General features: G+C 39.2%; 2 protein-coding genes across 3 annotated transcripts in view; one reads left to right on the plus strand and one right to left on the minus strand.

Moving 5' to 3' along the window:
- Positions 1–17634, plus strand: part of IQGAP2 (IQ motif containing GTPase activating protein 2) — a 131466-nt gene that overhangs the window by 94601 nt on the left and 19231 nt on the right. For both annotated transcript variants that reach the window (XM_035100066.2, XM_035100065.2), the window contains 7 exons: positions 6063–6153; positions 9520–9681; positions 12533–12675; positions 14344–14514; positions 15696–15779; positions 17097–17168; positions 17428–17497. In XM_035100066.2, the coding sequence (XP_034955957.2) occupies positions 6063–6153; positions 9520–9681; positions 12533–12675; positions 14344–14514; positions 15696–15779; positions 17097–17168; positions 17428–17497 (793 nt within the window). The remainder of the gene's footprint in view (positions 1–6062; positions 6154–9519; positions 9682–12532; positions 12676–14343; positions 14515–15695; positions 15780–17096; positions 17169–17427; positions 17498–17634) is intronic.
- Positions 886–5005, minus strand: F2RL2 (coagulation factor II thrombin receptor like 2). Its single transcript, XM_035100067.2, has 2 exons — positions 4551–5005; positions 886–2977 (listed from the first exon to the last, which is right to left on the minus strand). Exons 1-2 carry the CDS (start codon positions 4612–4614, stop codon positions 1878–1880), a joined length of 1164 nt encoding a protein of 387 aa, XP_034955958.1. The 5' UTR covers positions 4615–5005; the 3' UTR covers positions 886–1877.

A 17634-nucleotide genomic window follows, 5' to 3' on the forward strand; every position in this document is an offset into this window, starting at 1 on the left:
AACTGAAACTCACCCATCAATGCTGAATCAGTTGGGTCTGTGGGCCACCTTCATAGACTGCCCTCTAATTGTTGCAACCATAACAGTGACTTTTAGATGCTTTTGTGTGCTTTCAGATCTCCCTTCACATCCCCAGGCGGGCTAGCTTGTGACAGGCAGGCCCTAAACAACTTGCCAGGCGCTACTGTGAGAGGCAATGAAGGCGGAAAATAGTTCATTCTTCATGGTCCTCACTTGCAGAGATTAGGCTTAATAACATGGTCTTATTCATGTTCTGTCTGGCTGAGAGTGAGTTTCCTGCTACTTGCATGCTGGCCACCGCCCTTCTTGCTTCACTGTCCACAGCTCAACAGTCAGTCATAGGGAGAGGGCCTTTGGAAGTGATTGTGTCACAAGCACAAGTCATCTCCCTATTTCACAGCAAACTAGACTAATCTAACAAAGTTCACCCTTCATTGTAAGACTGAAGTACAGGATAACTGCATACAGTTTTTTCAGAATTGTATAACACTCTCTTACACACACACACACACACACACACACACACACACACACACACACAGTCTTTGGTTGCCATGTAGCAGAATACCTAGAACGATATTAAGTATATGTAGACTTAATTTAAACAGAGTTGTTTATGTAGGTTATTATTTAGCCAGAAGTTGAATTTCCTAAAGAAACTGTCTCTGCAGTGTTGAGCAAGAAACAGTGTTGCTAGTTGCAAAATGTTCTGAAGCCACTTTCCAATGTAGGAAAAAAGAAGCCAGCTCTGTTATCTGTTGTCATGTTTACAAGCTTTTTAAAGCATAGCTGCCAAGTTTTCCCTTTTCTCGCGAGGAAGCCTATTTAGCATAAGGGAAAATCCCTGTAAAAAGGGATAACTTGGCAGCTATGTTAAAGTTGCTTTTAAAAATAATAATACTGGTATTACAAAAAAAAGATGCATTTGTGAGTTGTTAGCCTTAAAAAAGTAACGGAACTGATATCAAATGCCAATGAATAAATACGAAACATTTATTCAAAATTTAGGTCGTACCGAGTGCAGTGGGACTTGCTTTATGTAAACATACTATTCTAGGCAATAAATGTAATGTTCAGGTTTAGCAATGCAGTGCAGGAAATGACCACAGGGGAGTAGCAACAACACAACTAAAATGTAGCATGTAAATTAAGACATATTTTGAGATTAAGGAAAAGTAATGTGTTAAGTGTTCCATTGCTAGCCTTTTCAGTTTTAGAAAGAGAAACATTGGGATGATCAACAAGTTGGATAATTTTGTTTGATTAATCTGCGCACCAGCAGATTAATGTTTAATTAGCTAAATTGGAACAAGATACATAATACCAGAACCTCCATATAGGTGTCTCTTTGAGATGGTCAGGGCCGGCTCTAGGTAGACCCCCGGTGGCGCGGTGAGCCAGGGCGCGGGGCCGGTAGGCAGGGCGCTGCGTGGAAACCATACTGCGCCCTGCAAGAGCGGGGGCGCCGGAGCGATCTCCGCCCCTCAGCGCCAGGGCGGCCGACCTGCTCGAGACTGCCCTGGAGATGGTGAATGAATTATAAAGTAATTTACATTTAAATTAGTGCTTATTGCTAGAGGAAAAGCCCGTAGATATCTTTTTCATTCCCAATTATGGTAATGTAATAGAACCAAAATAGGTTTAAAAAGTAAACACAGATGTGTGTCTTTAATGTCTATCCCCATCAGTTAAATTTTCTCCTCAGTGATATCGATTAAACCTTGCAACCCTAAAATACATATGTAAGTAGTTCGGATTTATTCAGTTTTGCCATTATAAAAATATATATCTTAAATTGTAAATTTATGAACAAATGATGTATATACAACTTCATCAAGTACCACAGCAGAAGTGTGTCACGTCTTTTCATCCCGGGGTATTTTAACCATGGTGAGAGAAACACTGCTATCTTTGGTTTTGGACATCATGAAGTAAAGGAATGGATCAAGGCAACTGTTCAGACTGCTTAAACATAGAGCAATAAGGTAAAAGAAATACAAATTGTCTGCAGAATTTCGATGGTAATTCACATGATGAACAATCAGTATGACGTTGCTGGGTGTGTAGCAGACAGCGAAAATGCTGAGGATGAGAAGAGTGATTTTGATGTACCACAGCCACTTCTGATCATAAGATTTGAGGGTTCGGATAATTGAAACATAACAAAAAATAACAACACAGAATGGAATCACAAATCCAAATACTGCCAGCGAGATGAAGTAATAGTATTGGAAGGATGATGGAGTTTCGCAGGTATTGCTGACATCGTGGCAGGTAAAGATATTTAGCTGATCCAGATTATAGCTTTGCTTCGCTATGATCAGAGGCAGCATGTATAAGAAAACAACTGTCCATACTGCCCCACATGCTACTGTTGCTAAGGGCTGCTTGGGCAGAGCCCTGTAAGTAAATGGATAAACAATGGCCACATAACGGCTGATACTGATGCAGGTGAGGAAGAGCGTGGAACAATACATATTGCCATAGAAGATGGCTGTCATGATTCGACACATTGGTTCTCCAAATATCCAGTTGTTGCCTCTGAGGTGATACGAAATTTTGAACGGCAGCATGATACAGAAGAGGAAATCCGAAATGGCTAAGTTTGTGTAGAATATAGCAATCCGGGCTGACCTGATTCTGAAAAACAGCGTCCATAGTACGAAGGCATTTGCTGGCACTCCTATTAAAACAACAGTTATGTATAGAGCTGGAATCAGCTTTACACTCAGAGGGCTGGTAAGGTACTCCAACGTGGTGTTGCGTACTTTCAGTACTGAAACGTAGGACCTCTTCACAGAACAGTTGTTTTCTTGGTTGTGATTGGTCCTTGTTGCGCCTTCTATGGCAGAATGAGGTATTTTTTCATAAGCACCTTGTGGCGAGCCGTGGAAGGTCCTGATGGGGTGCAGTTTGTTACCTTGACATTCCAGGCTACTGTTGTTACATTTTCTGTCTAAAAGTTAAAAAGAAAAAATGGATAGTTGCAGTAATTTATACTCAAAGACCGGAGGCGGGGGGCGGGCGGAATGAACAGTGTTTCCCTGAATATGATATATACAATAGGTGTTGGACTAGGACCTGGGAGTCCAGGGCTCAAATTGCCAGTCAGCCAACAAGCATGTCCTTGGGCCAGTCGTTGCCTCTCTGCCCTAACCTACCCCACAGGGTTGTTGTGGGGATTAAATGAAGGGGGGGGACCATTTGCATCATCTTACACTCCCTGGAGGAAAAGGTGGTATATAAATGCAGTACATGATACAAGTATGTTGCTAATTTTAGGGAAAGAAAAGGGCTCCCAGAAATCAGCTTGGGAAGCAAAAAACATTTTCTTTGCCATCTAAGGATTGGTATCACACACACAAAAACACTTCACCTGCAAAATTAGCTTTCGTGGTCTGCTTGTTACTTTAACTTCTGTGCTTGGGGGTGAGCTCTTTATCACACAAATTACTATCCCAGAGGTAAGTTATTGTCCCTTGTAAATAATATTTGGGATTGCAACCTTAAACTGCTTGAGTCCAATTAATGTGAGGCCGGGAAGTTTCGCTATCTTTCCTGCAGTAACTGTGAAACCGCGTCACACCTTTCTTTGTATTAGGTGAGTAGGAAACATGTAAGGGCAGTACAACCAGGAATGAAGGGCAAGCAGTGCAGAAAGTTGGGTCATCAACTATACCCTCACAGACAGCTGCTCCCACCAGGTGCCTCAGAAGAACTTTGCCTGTCAAGGCTGGAAAAGCCCAGCACTGCAGTGTATTGTTTAAAGTTGTAGAAATTACAATAAAGCAGGTCTTTAAAGACTTAGACAACACAGGAAATACTGCAGGGCTGTTTTCTGGATTCTCATAACTGAGTAAACAAATGATTCTAGTTCCCAATAAAACATTTACTGTGCAAGCAGCCTTCATTTATCATCCTGTCAATAGAGAAATTATTCAGATATGAAGGCAGGACTGAGAAGAAACAGGCAACATAAAGTAGTAATCAAGTATTTTGTCTGTCCTTATTCCCCGTTATGTCATGCTAAACTTGTTTTTCACTGTGTATATACAGAACTTCATTGTTTATAGAAGTTATGTTAATACTCAGACAACTTTGGGAGGGTGTTATTTTTATTAGCAATGTGTTTTAGGAATGGTATTAGATTAGTATTCTGTAAAGTCCTCAAAAGGGGTAGGGGTTTGTTTGTTTGTTTGCATTTGAAAATGCATCAAATAACCAAAGCACATATAATGAAAAGTTAAGTTTCCACAATGGATTGCTATTGCCTATGTATAAAAGAGAACATTACCAAAGGCAGTGACACATTACAGCCAAGTACTGCTAATAAAAATTAAGCATTAAATATATTGTTTTCTCCCATCAAAGAAGCATTAAATACTTCTTTTTACTCATGAAGATACTGTCACTGAAATAGAAATCTTTCTCATTTGAGATTTTAGTATTCCATTTAAAGATAGATACAGATATGACTTTGACTTGGTCAATTTCTGTCAAAAGAAACAACACAAATGCAAACTTCTTACCTTTCTGGGATAAGCAGGAGGATATGAAGAGCAGTCCACTTATTAATAAGAGTATAGTTGTCATTGTAGCAGTAATCAAAACTCAGTTTTTAAAATATGCATTTTAGCTTCTCCATTGCTGCTTAATCCTCCTTATAGTGAAGAAATGCTTAGCGTGTCAGATCTGTGAAGTGAACTCATCCTGTATGTACTAGCGATTTTGAGGAAACTTGCTGTTTTGTTCTTTGGAGAAGGGTGTGACACACCAGAATGTGGAAACAGGCAAAGCTGCTTAAGCTTTGAGCTGACACAGAGATTAGTTTCATTTAACAAGAGTGAAGTTAACTCTTGAACTACCATAAGTACAGAGAAGAATTGGGTGTTCGGTCTCTAGGACTTCCAAAACAATTATTTAAGAGGAGGAAAACTTGGTGTTAACTTGCTGGCCTAATCTGGGCTTGAATTCGCATTTTAGCAACCCAGTAGGACTGGGAATAAAGTATAACCAATGATAAAAGACCACAGACTCAAGACTTTAGCTGAAACAAATAATTTGGTTTATTGATAAACTATGGCCTGGTTTACATATCAGATTAGGCCATGATAATAATAATAATTAAAACCACCATGTTAACCACCAGTTAAGTTGTGCATAAGCTTCTGAAGACCCAACTAGACTTGATGTTGACAGACCTGTATGTCAGCTGTGAGTTTTTACCAAATTCCTGAAGTCGAATTTTGGTGAAATGAGCTTTGTTTTATGTAAATGCAAAAAGTTATCTAGGTTTAGAAAATGCATTAACCTCATTTTCCAAATGCAATAGGAATCTAATTGTATATTTATACCGTAAGCTGAAATATTTTGTGTGTGTGTGTGTGTGTGTGTGTGTGTGTGTGTGTGTGTGTGTGATAAAGTTCATAGTGGTATAGTTGGATGATGTGGCTCTTTGTCTGCACGCACACATCTTTCATATTGCAAATATCTTGAGATTGCAAGCCAGCTTTCGTTCATGGGAACTGAGTCATCTTCCTGTGAATACATTCAGTGTTTTTCTCTGGGAATAAACTTTAAACCCACATCTCTGTTAATGAACATTATTAACATACCAAACAACCCAGAGTTTGTGAAGTTTCCAGTCTAGCAATAGAATTAGAAAATGGGAAGCTGACCTTCCATTCCCAGTTTCAAGAACCAAGTATTTAACACTGCAAACTCCCCTATAACACCTGATATTATCCTGACAACAATGCATCACAAGCAAAGAGCACACATACTGTGCTGCTGTCTCTGCAGAGTAAATGGGGTAATGATGTTCAAAATAAGATATATTAAGTGTGCGTATGCCCAGGAAAACAAAACAAAACTTTGGTTATCCTTTGCATTTCATCCCATCTGGCATCATAACTTTCAGAACTTGCAAACTCATACCTTGTTGCAATATTTCAGAAAGGTTTAGTAAACATGGTTTTTCATTGGACAAATTAAGATCCAAGAAACTATTAATTTTTAGTGCCCTTTTCTCCCTTTTCCAGGAATTTCAAGATGATTCTTCAGTCCTTTGGCTGGATGAGATACAGAAAGGAATTGATGATGCCAACGCGAACTTAGAAGATGCATCAGAATGTAAGCACCCACCTGAATCCATTCTATGAACTGTTAATCGTTATTTTGCAATAGCAGTAAAAAGCTCACTCTCTATTTCAATAAGGCCAGTTAAATTCCATTTAACACCAGCAATTTACATTGGGAATCCATACTTGCATGATTGTGTGCAATGGCTTTCAAGGATAGAACTTTGTTAGTATAGGAATGCAATTGATAGCGGGAGATGCAAGCTTACCAAAAAAATTCACAACTTCCCTTGAATAATCTTGTGAATTTCAACTAAGTGACCAAGATATTGACTCACTTCCTACCTTAGTAATACAGAATTATAAATCTCACAGAATCATATATCTCATCTATGGATAGGCCTTTGTTCAGTGGTAGAGTATCTGCTTTGCATGCAGAAGCTCCCAGGTTCAATCCTTGGCATTGCCAAGTAGTCTAGGAGAGACCCCTGTCTGAAATCCTAAAGAGCTGCTGTCAGTCATTGTAAACTACTATGCTACAGATGGACCAATTATAAGGCAATTTCCTATTTTTTCTACCTCTGTCATAACTTTACTCTTAGACCCACAATTTCCCATCTGTTACATCACATGTGATTGTTGTGAAGGTGAATGCATTAAACTTATAAAGTACTTGAGAAGTTAAAAGTTCCATATTGATTTTGGCACTTAAGAAAAAAAAGACAATGGAGCCAAGCTGCTGTTGCTATGGAATAACCAACTGGAATAAAACCATGTTGATTTGTGGATGGTAGAGGTTGTTAAAGCTTAGTACTTCAGTATGTTGAACACTACTTTTGTTGTCAAAAGTACTTGCTGTTCCCTTCCTGAAAAGGTAGACATGAACTTTGAAACCAAGTATTGACACCAGTTTACCTGGAACTTTATCCCCCCTACCCAAGGCAAATACACACCTCGCAAGTCACATTCTGAAATATTCAATCTATTTGGACGCAAGTCTATTTACTTTGACTCTCAACTATTTTATGTAAAGAAAATGACATTTAACTTAAGTTTGCTTTTGCTTGAATTGTTGGCTGATTGTCCAAGGATGAAACTCCCCCTCCCTCAAAAAAGACCAAAGATTTAGTAAACACTAAAAATGACAAGCTGTTGAATTTTGGATATTGTTGCTGATTTACCAGATTCATTTGTTTGCCTTCTCTGATTTGAAGTGTGTGATATAATCTTTCTAGCGACTGTACCATTTTAGCCTGAAAGTGGGTATTATATGTTTGCTCCCCAAATTAGGAATAAACCTGCATTCCTTTGCTTAGAAAACCAGCACATATCGGAGAAGGTTAGTCTAAAGTGGAACTCTCCTCTCTGGCTAGCTAGACTTATATATTAGAACCCTCCCCCCATTTTAATGCCAGAGGAGAAAGAGTAATTATGTCATTTTCCACCTGAGTGCTAAAGTTTTTTGTAAAGCAGACAAGTATAGGAGAGAAGATGTGACCCAAAATGAGCTGTAAACTTGTTTGGGTTTTTCTTCTTTTTAAACATTGGTACATCGCTTCATCCCACACTCAAGGTGGCTAATACAATCTAAAACCCACATAAAATTCATTAAAAAACTACTCCTTATTTCCTTGTTTACAATATGAATGTTTTCATGCTGTTTATGTGCTCTGAACCTTATAAGCAAGTTTTATAGGGTTAATATCTTTACTAAAATTTGCTAAACCTATTTGACCAGAGGGGAAGAAAAGTGAGAACATTGTAGGACCCCCTGACCATTACGTCCAGTCGTGACCGACTCTGGGGTTGTGCGCTCATCTCGCATTATTGGCCGAGGGAGCCGGCGTATAGCTTCCAGGTCATGTGGCCAGCATGACAAAGCCGCTTCTGGCAAACCAGAGCAGCACATGGAAACGCCGTTTACCTTCCCGCTGTAGCGGTTCCTATTTATCTACTTGCATTTTGACGTGCTTTCGAACTGCTAGGTTGGCAGGAGCTGGGACCAAGCAACGGGAGCTCACCCCGTCACAGGGATTTGAACTGCCGACCTTCTGATCAGCAAGCCCTAGGCTCAGTGGTTCAATTCCCTTTCTTTCTTTCTTTCTTTCTTTCTTTCTTTCTTTCTTTCTTTCTTTCTTTCTTTCTTTCTTTCTTTCTGTTGTTATTGTTGTTTTATTTTAAAATTTATATCCCACCCTTCCTCCCAACTGAACCCAGGGCAGCAAATGCACAAAACATCTGAAAATAATACCAATGCAGATGCAGACTTGGAAAGATCACTACTTAAAAGGGCTTTCCTTCTCTGAGCTCAAGATGGCTTATGTGGGTCTTTATTTCTCCAGCTGAGTGAGGATTTGTTCCCATGTCTTCCCACTCCTAGTCTGGCACTCTAGCTTCTGTGCCACTCTTGCTTAAAACTTGCCGTGCCCAGCTTTGAGCAGTTCTGCATCTGCACTGGAACCAAGTTCTTCTTTGAATTAAGAGACTGTGAAGTTCAAGCTTAACTGTTAAGGGCAGTATGGAAGAGGAGGGGCAGTTGGGGGGTTAAAAGAATAAAAAAACATACATATGTTACTTTCAGAAGTGTTATTCATTTATAAGAATATTAAATATATATCTTAAGGCTTGTATGATGTTGTGTCCCTGCTCTGATCACATTCCAGGCTGGTTATAGGGGAAAGCACTCTGGATGTGTTCAGAAACTGAATTATTTGTTACATACTCCAATGCTTAGACCCTACACCAAGCACAGCTTCTGGGGGAATAAGTCTCCAAACTCAGTGAAGCCTTTGAACCCAAAGCAAGTTTACCACTGATATCTATATCTGTTTCTATATCTATACACTGGTGGGAGTTCAAATAAGCCAGTTCTCGGAACATGGTAGCTTAACTCTGCTTAGTTTCTTGAAGGCTTTCCTCCCCTGGTGGCAGTGTAATACACAAGCCCATCTCCCAGTTAACAAAAATCCTTCCTAATTACTCTCTCAAAAATTAAGCAATACATGACTAGTATAACCAATTGCAAAACTACATGGATTCTTCAGATTTTCCAGCCACTCTGAAATATGTCAAAATCAGATATCTCTTTTAAGGACATTTCATTGTTACATGCAACTTCCTCTCTAAGCATTCGTATTGCATTAAATTTCAGCAATCTTTAATTAATCCTTAAATGGCTGTGCAATATCTCCCATATTTAGATTATTTTTTTATTATTTTCCCCCAGAATAATCTGATGTAAAGCAAATGTCCTGTGCATGAGATGAATCCCCAATCTATGAGTTCCCTTTGTCAGTTACCATGAACTGGACTAGAAAACGGTGGTTTCACCCTGTGCCACAAACTTGCTTAAGGCCCATAATGTGTGGGTTGCTGGAAATGCATAATTGATAACCTTTAAATTTATTCTGTCCTTTAGTGGCCATTGGGACAACAATGATAAACCAGTGTTTAGAAAAGGGTGATTCTGCACAGATAGTCACCATCCTGCAGCCTCCTAACTTCAGTTTAAGAGCTGTCCCAGAGTGTGCTGAAACCTACTACAACAGTCTGTTGGAAGCCAAGAATCTAAAAACCAAAGGTAATGCCCTAACCTGTCACATCCAGCACAACAAATGGGACCTAGTTAAATATGAAGTTTTTATAAATATTTTGCATGTTTCACAAGCTGCTTGTCTACTCCTATTGCTAGTCTTACCGTATGCCGGTAAGAACCATTTTAGATATGTTTTGTTCTTGCTTGCCCTTGAAAGAAATTATTTTAGTTTGATAAGCAGTACTTGAAATACTCTGACAAAGGTCTTCTTGGATGTATTAGTTGGGGGAATGTCAATTGCTAATTAAACACAGAAGGAGCTGAGCTTGAAGCAGTTATGCTTTCACAATTCTGATCTCTGTTGCAAACTAGAGCAGTCCTCCACAGAACTTCCTGCCGCCTCAGAAGTTGCTGCTGAGTTTCTTCTGACAAGCTGCCTCTGGAGAAGGGTTGGCATTCCAGAATTCCTGCATTTTGTAGTTCTATAACTATGTTCCTGCCCAGATTTAACCCAATAGCATTGCTTATGACTGTGGCTTTGTGCATGTGCACCATATGAAGACTATAAAAGCATGATGACCCTCCACAACAGAGGCATAGACCTGAATGTTTAAAAACATAGGAACTATATTATTGGGTCAAACCAATGACTCACTCACTGCAGCATCCTGTTTCTCTCAATGACTAACTAGTTTGCTTCCTATGACGAACATCTGGTACAAGGCTCCTGCCACTAATTAACTTCTGTTTTCTACCAGCCTTTACTTTCAATCTGTTTCTCTCAAAGTGTGCATGAGGTGTGACATCCAGTAAAGATGTAAGCAGCAGCTGTGAGATAAAAGTTTAATTTTGTTTTGCACCGGGGTAGAGAGACCTGCTTCATCTTTCCTCATTATTCAAATCACTTAGTGTTGGCTATTTCATGCCTATTCCCTTCTGGTCCTGAATGATTAAAGCTAATAAAAAAAATCCTACATATTGCAGTGTTATTATCCCTCCTCCTCCCCCCCAACCACAAAGAAAATGTTTTGTAGGCCTCTGGTGGTACTATGGGTAAATATGGTCCTGCTAGCTACCTCTTCTAATGATGCACCTCACAAGATCCTGGACTGTTCTCTGTTTAAAGCAGACTTCAGTTGTGAATCAAAGTTTCAGAACTCTTGAATGGCTCTGTTGCCTCAGTTAAGTCTACTACTTTCCTAGTGAATGTATAGTCTCAAACCTACTTTCCTAGTGAATGTATAGTCTCAAACCAGCATTGCTGAAGCTGAGCTGGTATTGGTCTGTTCAGTAATCTGGGTGGGAAGCTGAGAGTCCTCTGAATCAACATGATATATTGTTGTTTTTAGTAGTAGTAGTAATAGTAGTAATCTTAATTTGTTACCTGCCTTTCACTCTAAAGTCCCAGGGCAGGTACAACACTTTAAAATGCAGTTTAAAACAGTTCAAAAACTTGCAATTTAAAAAATGTAATAACAAAAAGTAGGGTTGGTCCTGAAGAAATACATCTCCATTACCAAAGGCCAGGCTAATGAGGTGAATCTTTGGCATTCACCAAAAACTGTACAATGAAGTCGCCAGATGTACAGGTGAAACTCAAAAAATTAGAATATCGTCGAAAAGTGCATTTATTTCAGTAACGCAACTTAAAAGGTGAAACCAATATATGAGATAGATGCATGACATGCAAACCAAGATATGTCAAGCCTTTATTTGTTGTAATTGTAATTATTTGTCATTAGGCGGGTCAATTATAAATGGAATGTAATTAATTAAATGTAATAGTGATGTTGCTGTTTATTTTTGTATTGTATTATTGTAACTATTTGTTTTATTACTGTGGAATTTCCAAAAGAAAGCATTTGTAAAAATTAAAAGATAATTAATATAATATAATAATAATAATAATAGTTGCATTACTGAAATAAATTCACTTTTCGATGATATTCTAATTTTCTGAGTTTCACCAGTATCTCTGTGAGAGGTAGTTTCACAACTTAGGGTGGCTGCCATAAAGAATGACCTCTCCCAGGACACCAACACCCAGGTCGGATCTTAGCACCTGAGAGGTTCTGTAGGGAAGGAGGTGGTCTTTCAGGTATTTGGGACATGAGCCATGTTGGGTTCAATGCCCTAAGTGGCTTTGGAGCCTTTGTGAATACAGTGTAGATTTATGGTAGCTGCAGAGGTAGAAGTCTCTTCTACTTGGCCAATCAATGTGGTTGCAGAGCTTGCATTGTGGAGGCTGCAGTAGGGATGGTTTTAAGCAGCCTTCATGTTGTGTTTGTTCATGTGCACTTTAACCCTAAACTGTTGTAGAGTAAGCTGACCTAATTAAGGTCTAGGGAGGAGGTGCCAGGGAAGGAACTAGTCATCTAGTCGAACCCCCTGCAATGCAGCAATCTCAACTAAAGCATCCATGACATATGACCATTCAAACTCTGCTTAAAAACCTCAAATGAAGGAGAGTCCACCACCTTCTGAGGAAGTCAGTTTCTCTAGACCAGTAATTCCCAATTAGCTTAGTACTGCAGGCCCCCTGTTTTTCAAAACCATGTACCCGCTACTTTTGAAAATTTTGGTATCTCTGTGGTAGTTTTGGTTATGTGAATGGTGCAGTGGGACCCTCTGGGGTCTGCGGACTAGGAAACACTGCTCTAGATCATTCAAATATTTATAATTGAAGTGGGGTTGTGGTGTTCTAAAAGCCCCAAGAGTAGAGTGAAGGTTACATGAAGGTTGAATCCTTCTCATAGCACCATGTCCTTTTTCTCCTTGCAACCACAAGTCTGCATTTGTATTGGTGCTGAAGGATTAGAAATGGGAGGGTGGAGGCGCATTTATGTTACTTTGGCAATGTCGAAACAATAAAATTATTGTCTTTAAATTCTTTCAGATCCTGATGAAGGCCCATGGATCAAATTCTTAATGCAAGGCAGCTATGATTATTACTATAATGTGGAAACTGGAAAGGGAACTTGTGTACCACCTGAAGGAATTGTACCTAAAACATCTTGGCTGACTGGTGAAGAGATTCAGGTAGAACAAAATAGTTGCTGTGATTCGTTTCTGTGTTATTTTTGGATTTTTTTGAGGAGAGTGTAAAATGAAGCTGCTTTAAGCATGGCTTTAACTATCAATAGGCAGTGTGCACATAAAATGGTAAAGAATGATGAGGAAGATGCTGCTGGGCATCAAGAATATAGTTAAGATGGCAATGGAGCAAGGCATGAAACTCAATGGGAAAGAAGATAGCCTTTCATTTTAAATGGAAAGGTTGCAGTGCTATTTCTCAGACCTGAACCACTCTGGAATATCTGTTTCTTTATATTACCGTATGTTAAGAGTTACAAATATTTTTCAAGGTAGTAATGTCTTCTGCATATTTAGCATTCCACATTTAATTTTCTTAAACCTTCATTTAAAACCTATTACAGATGGGGAGTTCAAAGATGCACTATAAATTCATTTTGTCATAGTTCAGATCACAAAACCAATGCATCAAATATTTTCAAGGCTCATCTTTTAGGGCTTATCTCTTCTCCCCCTGCCCCCAGCAGCCCAAATTTGACAAGTGGGCAGGACGACCGACCTGTAAATTGCATGATGTCATAATGATGTCAGGTGGTTGACACCTGTCAAGTCATTTGATAACAGCTGATTGGTTACAGAAAGCTTATTTGAAGTCTCTGCAGAGGGAAAGATGCATCTAAAAATGAAGCATTCCTTTTTTTCTGCAGAGGAAGCAGTTTGTATTCTTAGCACTTCCTCTGGCGCTTCAAATGAAAACTACTTCCTTTTGAAAGAAAAGATATAAAAGACGCTGTGTTTGAAAACGAGTACTTTTCTTTTTCCTTAGAAAGCTGTTTGTTCTTAAAGTGCTCAAATATGAGCCACTTCTTGCAGCAGCATTAACTGCATTAGGAAGTTCCGGAAGCATAGTTGATTTCAGTAGAATGCTGATGCCAGCATATTGTCTGGGCTTCAGCTATACAATACTCTCTTTCATCACCAACAAACAGCTGATCCCTGCTGCTTGCAGAAAATTCTGCATTGCACTTTACAGCCCCAACAATCAGCTGTTAGACAGGGCTTCAAAGCACCTTGCAAAAGCTTTTTAAAGGTGCCATCAATCAACTGATCCACTTTTTGCCCTAGCCATGGCTTTATCTACTACACACCTGATGTCACATATGGGCTTTTTTCTGCAAAATATATTATTATGGTGTGTTTCATTATGCCCTGAAAGGATTAATATCTTCTGAACTAAGCAAAGATTGCCCCGAGAACCATAGACTGCAAGTCTGGTCTCTGCTAGGCTTTTTTTTCTAATGTTATCCCGACCAAATGTTCTGAACTACAAAGAAGAAAATTACGAGAGACATTTTGCACACTGGAGATGCAGGGAGTTGCACAGTGAATTGCTAATAAATCTGGCAGCATTTTAAAAATAAGAACATCCTAGTATAATAACCTTTGTGGAATTCACTTGACAGATGCAGTTTTTATGAAGCCCATGTACCAGTTCACAGTGTAGCAACGTGAATTATAGAACAAATATTAAAACTAAATGAGAGGAAAGCAATGTAAGGGTGGTCATTGGGCTCAAATGGAAATTGGAATGCAATTAGCTGCACAAACTGTTTGGCTTTTGCTTGGCTACTTAAGTTATGCCTGATATCTAGCACTGTCTTTTTCTTTCCTTAGAATATTGTTGCCCAAATTACCTCTGATTACAACAGAGAACAGCTGTGGTTTGCAAATGAGGACTTGATCATCCAGCTACAAGCTAAAGCAAGGGGATTTCTTGTCAGGAAAAAATATAAGGAAAGAAAAGCGTATCTCCAAAACCAGGAGCCATCAGTGATAAAGTTACAGGTATGATCATCCAGTGACGCTATATGGCTGCTTCTGGCTGTTAACTGAACAACCCAATAGTGAGATTAGACAAATGTTGCACTAGTATAGCCTAGGATGATAACATTGTTCTCTGTTTATGGCTGGCTAGCTGCTGGTTGTAGTGTCCCTATCCCAACCAGCCTAACAGTCATTTGCCTGGACCCAGATTGTTGTTGTTGTTTAGTCGTTTAGTCGTGTCCGACTCTTCGTGACCCCATGGACCATAGCACGCCAGGCACTCCTGTCTTCCACTGCCTCCCGCAGTTTGGTCAAGCTCATGTTCCCAGATAGACCTGACATTTTTTATCCTGTGTCTTGTGCAACAGATTAATAATGGTTATTACTGTACAGGTGATATATAGTGCTGTCTTTTGCAAAAAAATTCAACAGACCACTTTTGAATGATGGGATTGAGAACCACAAGTAAAATTAGTCATGTCATAGCCGCAGTTTGCATAAACCAATCACTGTTTGTTGAAAAACAACATTCTCATCTCCTCTATGTTTTCATTTCAAAACCTTGACATTACAGTAGAATAGGTAAAGGTAAAGGGGCCCCTGACCATCAGGTCCAGTCGTGTCCAACTCTGGGGTTGCGGCGCTCATCTCGCTCTATAGGCCGAGGGAGCCGGCATTTGTCTGCAGACAGCTTCCGGGTCATGTGGCCAGCATGACAAAGCTACTTCTGGCGAACCAGAGCAGTGCACGGAAACGCCGTTTACCTTCCCGCCGGAGCGGTCCCTATTTATCTACTTGCACTTTGATGTTCTTTCGAACTGCTAGGTGGGCAAGAGCTGGGACCGAGCAACGGGAGCTCACCCCGTTGCAGGGATTCGAACCGCCGACCTTCTGATCAGCAAGCTCTAGGCTCTGTGGTTTAACCCACAGCGCCACCTGTAGAATAGTTTCTGTCTATTCTGAATTTGAGCATGAGCCACAGAATAGGAAGCCTTAAATGAGGGCTGAGATGTGTATTGAGAAGTTAGTTGACTAATCAAAGAGGAATGGGCTAAAAAAAATGGTGGTGTTTCTTTTAAAATGTCATCGTTCTTTGCTTCTAGAAAATGCTCCAAAGGGTTTGCAAAATAAAATAATATCTAGAATTGTTCTTAGTCCTAATAATTTGTTCCTTTGTTGTTGTTTTTCATCCAAATAAATAGGCATCCTGGAAAGGTTATAAGCAAAGGAAAACCTACTCTGAAAGACTTCAAATGTTGCAAAGAAATGTTGCTTCTGTTATCAAGGTAAGTATTCCTATATTAATTGATATTGTTATAATTGGGTTATTATTGGGTAAAATTGGAAAACTAATAAAAATTATTTTTTAAAAAATGTATTCCTCTATTTGGATACCACCAATGCTTCATATACTATGTGTCCTGATTGTTATTATCTTCCTGGTTTAGGCACAATGATTATTCTCTGAAAGGGGCTGCTATTGTGGACCAGTAGCTATTTTATAGTGTTTGGTCATTGACCTGATTCCCACATAATGATAGGCTAAACCATGGCTTAGCATGAGCAAATATATGTGTGGATTCCTAGAGCCAAGATTGAGATTGGAGCACTCCTTCCCCGGTCCTGTTACACAGCACAAAACTATAGTTAAGACTTTACATTACATCCAGATCGAGGTTTGTGGTTTGTCTTGCTCCAGATAAACAATCAGGAGTTGCCAAGGTTTGCTCTTGGTTGATCACTTATGATTTGTCTGGGGGAGACAAACCACAAACCTGCATTTTGACAGAATGCCAAGTCAAACCACATCTTAGCCCCAGGCTAAGGGGAGCTGCATTATCAGTATAATTATCAGTATAATGTCCGTACACATTTGCTCATTCACACTAAGCGATAGTTTAGCTTAGTGTTATATGCAAACTATGTCTGTTTCTGAAAGCATGTGCACCTTAATCATGCACCTTAATCAAGCATGCAAACCTTCAGTAGCTTGGTGACATGGCAAAAAACCATGATTTCTGGTGTCTGCAACCTAGTTCTTGAGAGCTAGGTAATAGCATTTATCTGATTGCTTCTTGCTGTAGAGATATTTAGGAATGTGCATAATTGTGTGCAGAATTGTATAGTCAAGAAGAACCCTGAAGTTATCACTTGAAAGAGCCAGTGTCTGTCCATGTCACTCTGGGATTGTAGGCTGATGAATTGAAACAGAGGAATTTGCCCCGTCTTAATATGGAGAGCTTTCAGTGGATAAGTCTTATGTTTAGTTTTTAACTTCAGGTGTGAAATGTATATGTGCTCCAATCTGTATGCATTAGACAAAAGACTAGACATGCCATCATGTAGTTTGTGAATAAATTGTTTTTAAACTTAGAACTTTTCAAAAACAGAACTTTCATTGTTCATTGTTTTATTGTAACTGCATTTGATTAAAAAAATGTTTTTAATGGTTACTGATTTTTTAATGTTTTTCTTAAAATCAGTTTTATTATTGTTGTGTTTGCTGCCCTGTGCTCCTTCAGGAGGAAGGGTAGAATATGAATTGAATAAATAAAAACTAAATAAATATTTTACCTATTGGTTCATTCTTCTTTGACTTTCAGATTCAATCGTGGGTCAAAATGTGGTTAGCAAGAAGAGCATACAAGAAACGGATGCAATATTTCAAAGATCATGTAAGGTTCCCCACCTTCCCTCCTATTCTGTACTGGGTAGATCTTCTGGGTCCTGCTGCCTTCAGTTCGACTGCACAAAAACAAATTTATAATAGATCAGACATTTGTCCCCTACCACAGGATGGCATGGTTTCGGTGCCAGAGGAAAAGAGATAAAAAGCATGCTTGAGTTTGCATTATACTGTATTCAGGTAGATAATTATTAATATTACAGCCTGTGTGATGATATCCATAAATGCATAATCTGTGTCTCTTTCAGAATGAAGAAATTGTGAAAATCCAAGCCTTCCTTAAAGCAAACAAAGCCAGGGACGACTACAGGACACTGAGTAGGTGCTGGGTAATATTTTTGGGGCATAAATTAAGTGGGCGGATAAATGCCTAACAAACACCAGCACACATGTTGCAACTCGTTTGAGGAATTTTGTTTAGAATGAAATGTCTAAAGTTCCTGAGCTTAAATTAT

The sequence above is a fragment of the Zootoca vivipara genome, chromosome 11 (assembly GCF_963506605.1).
Source record: "Zootoca vivipara chromosome 11, rZooViv1.1, whole genome shotgun sequence".
Taxonomy (NCBI): Eukaryota; Metazoa; Chordata; class Lepidosauria; order Squamata; family Lacertidae; genus Zootoca; species Zootoca vivipara.

Coding starts and splice junctions, on each gene's coding strand:
- F2RL2 (XM_035100067.2), bottom strand. CDS start 4,614: ATGACAACTATACTCTTATTAATAAGTGGACTGCTCTTCATATCCTCC. Junction 2,978..4,550: donor CTCCTGCTTATCCCAGAAAG/GTAAGAAGTTTG, acceptor TTTAACTTTTAG/ACAGAAAATGTAACAACAGT.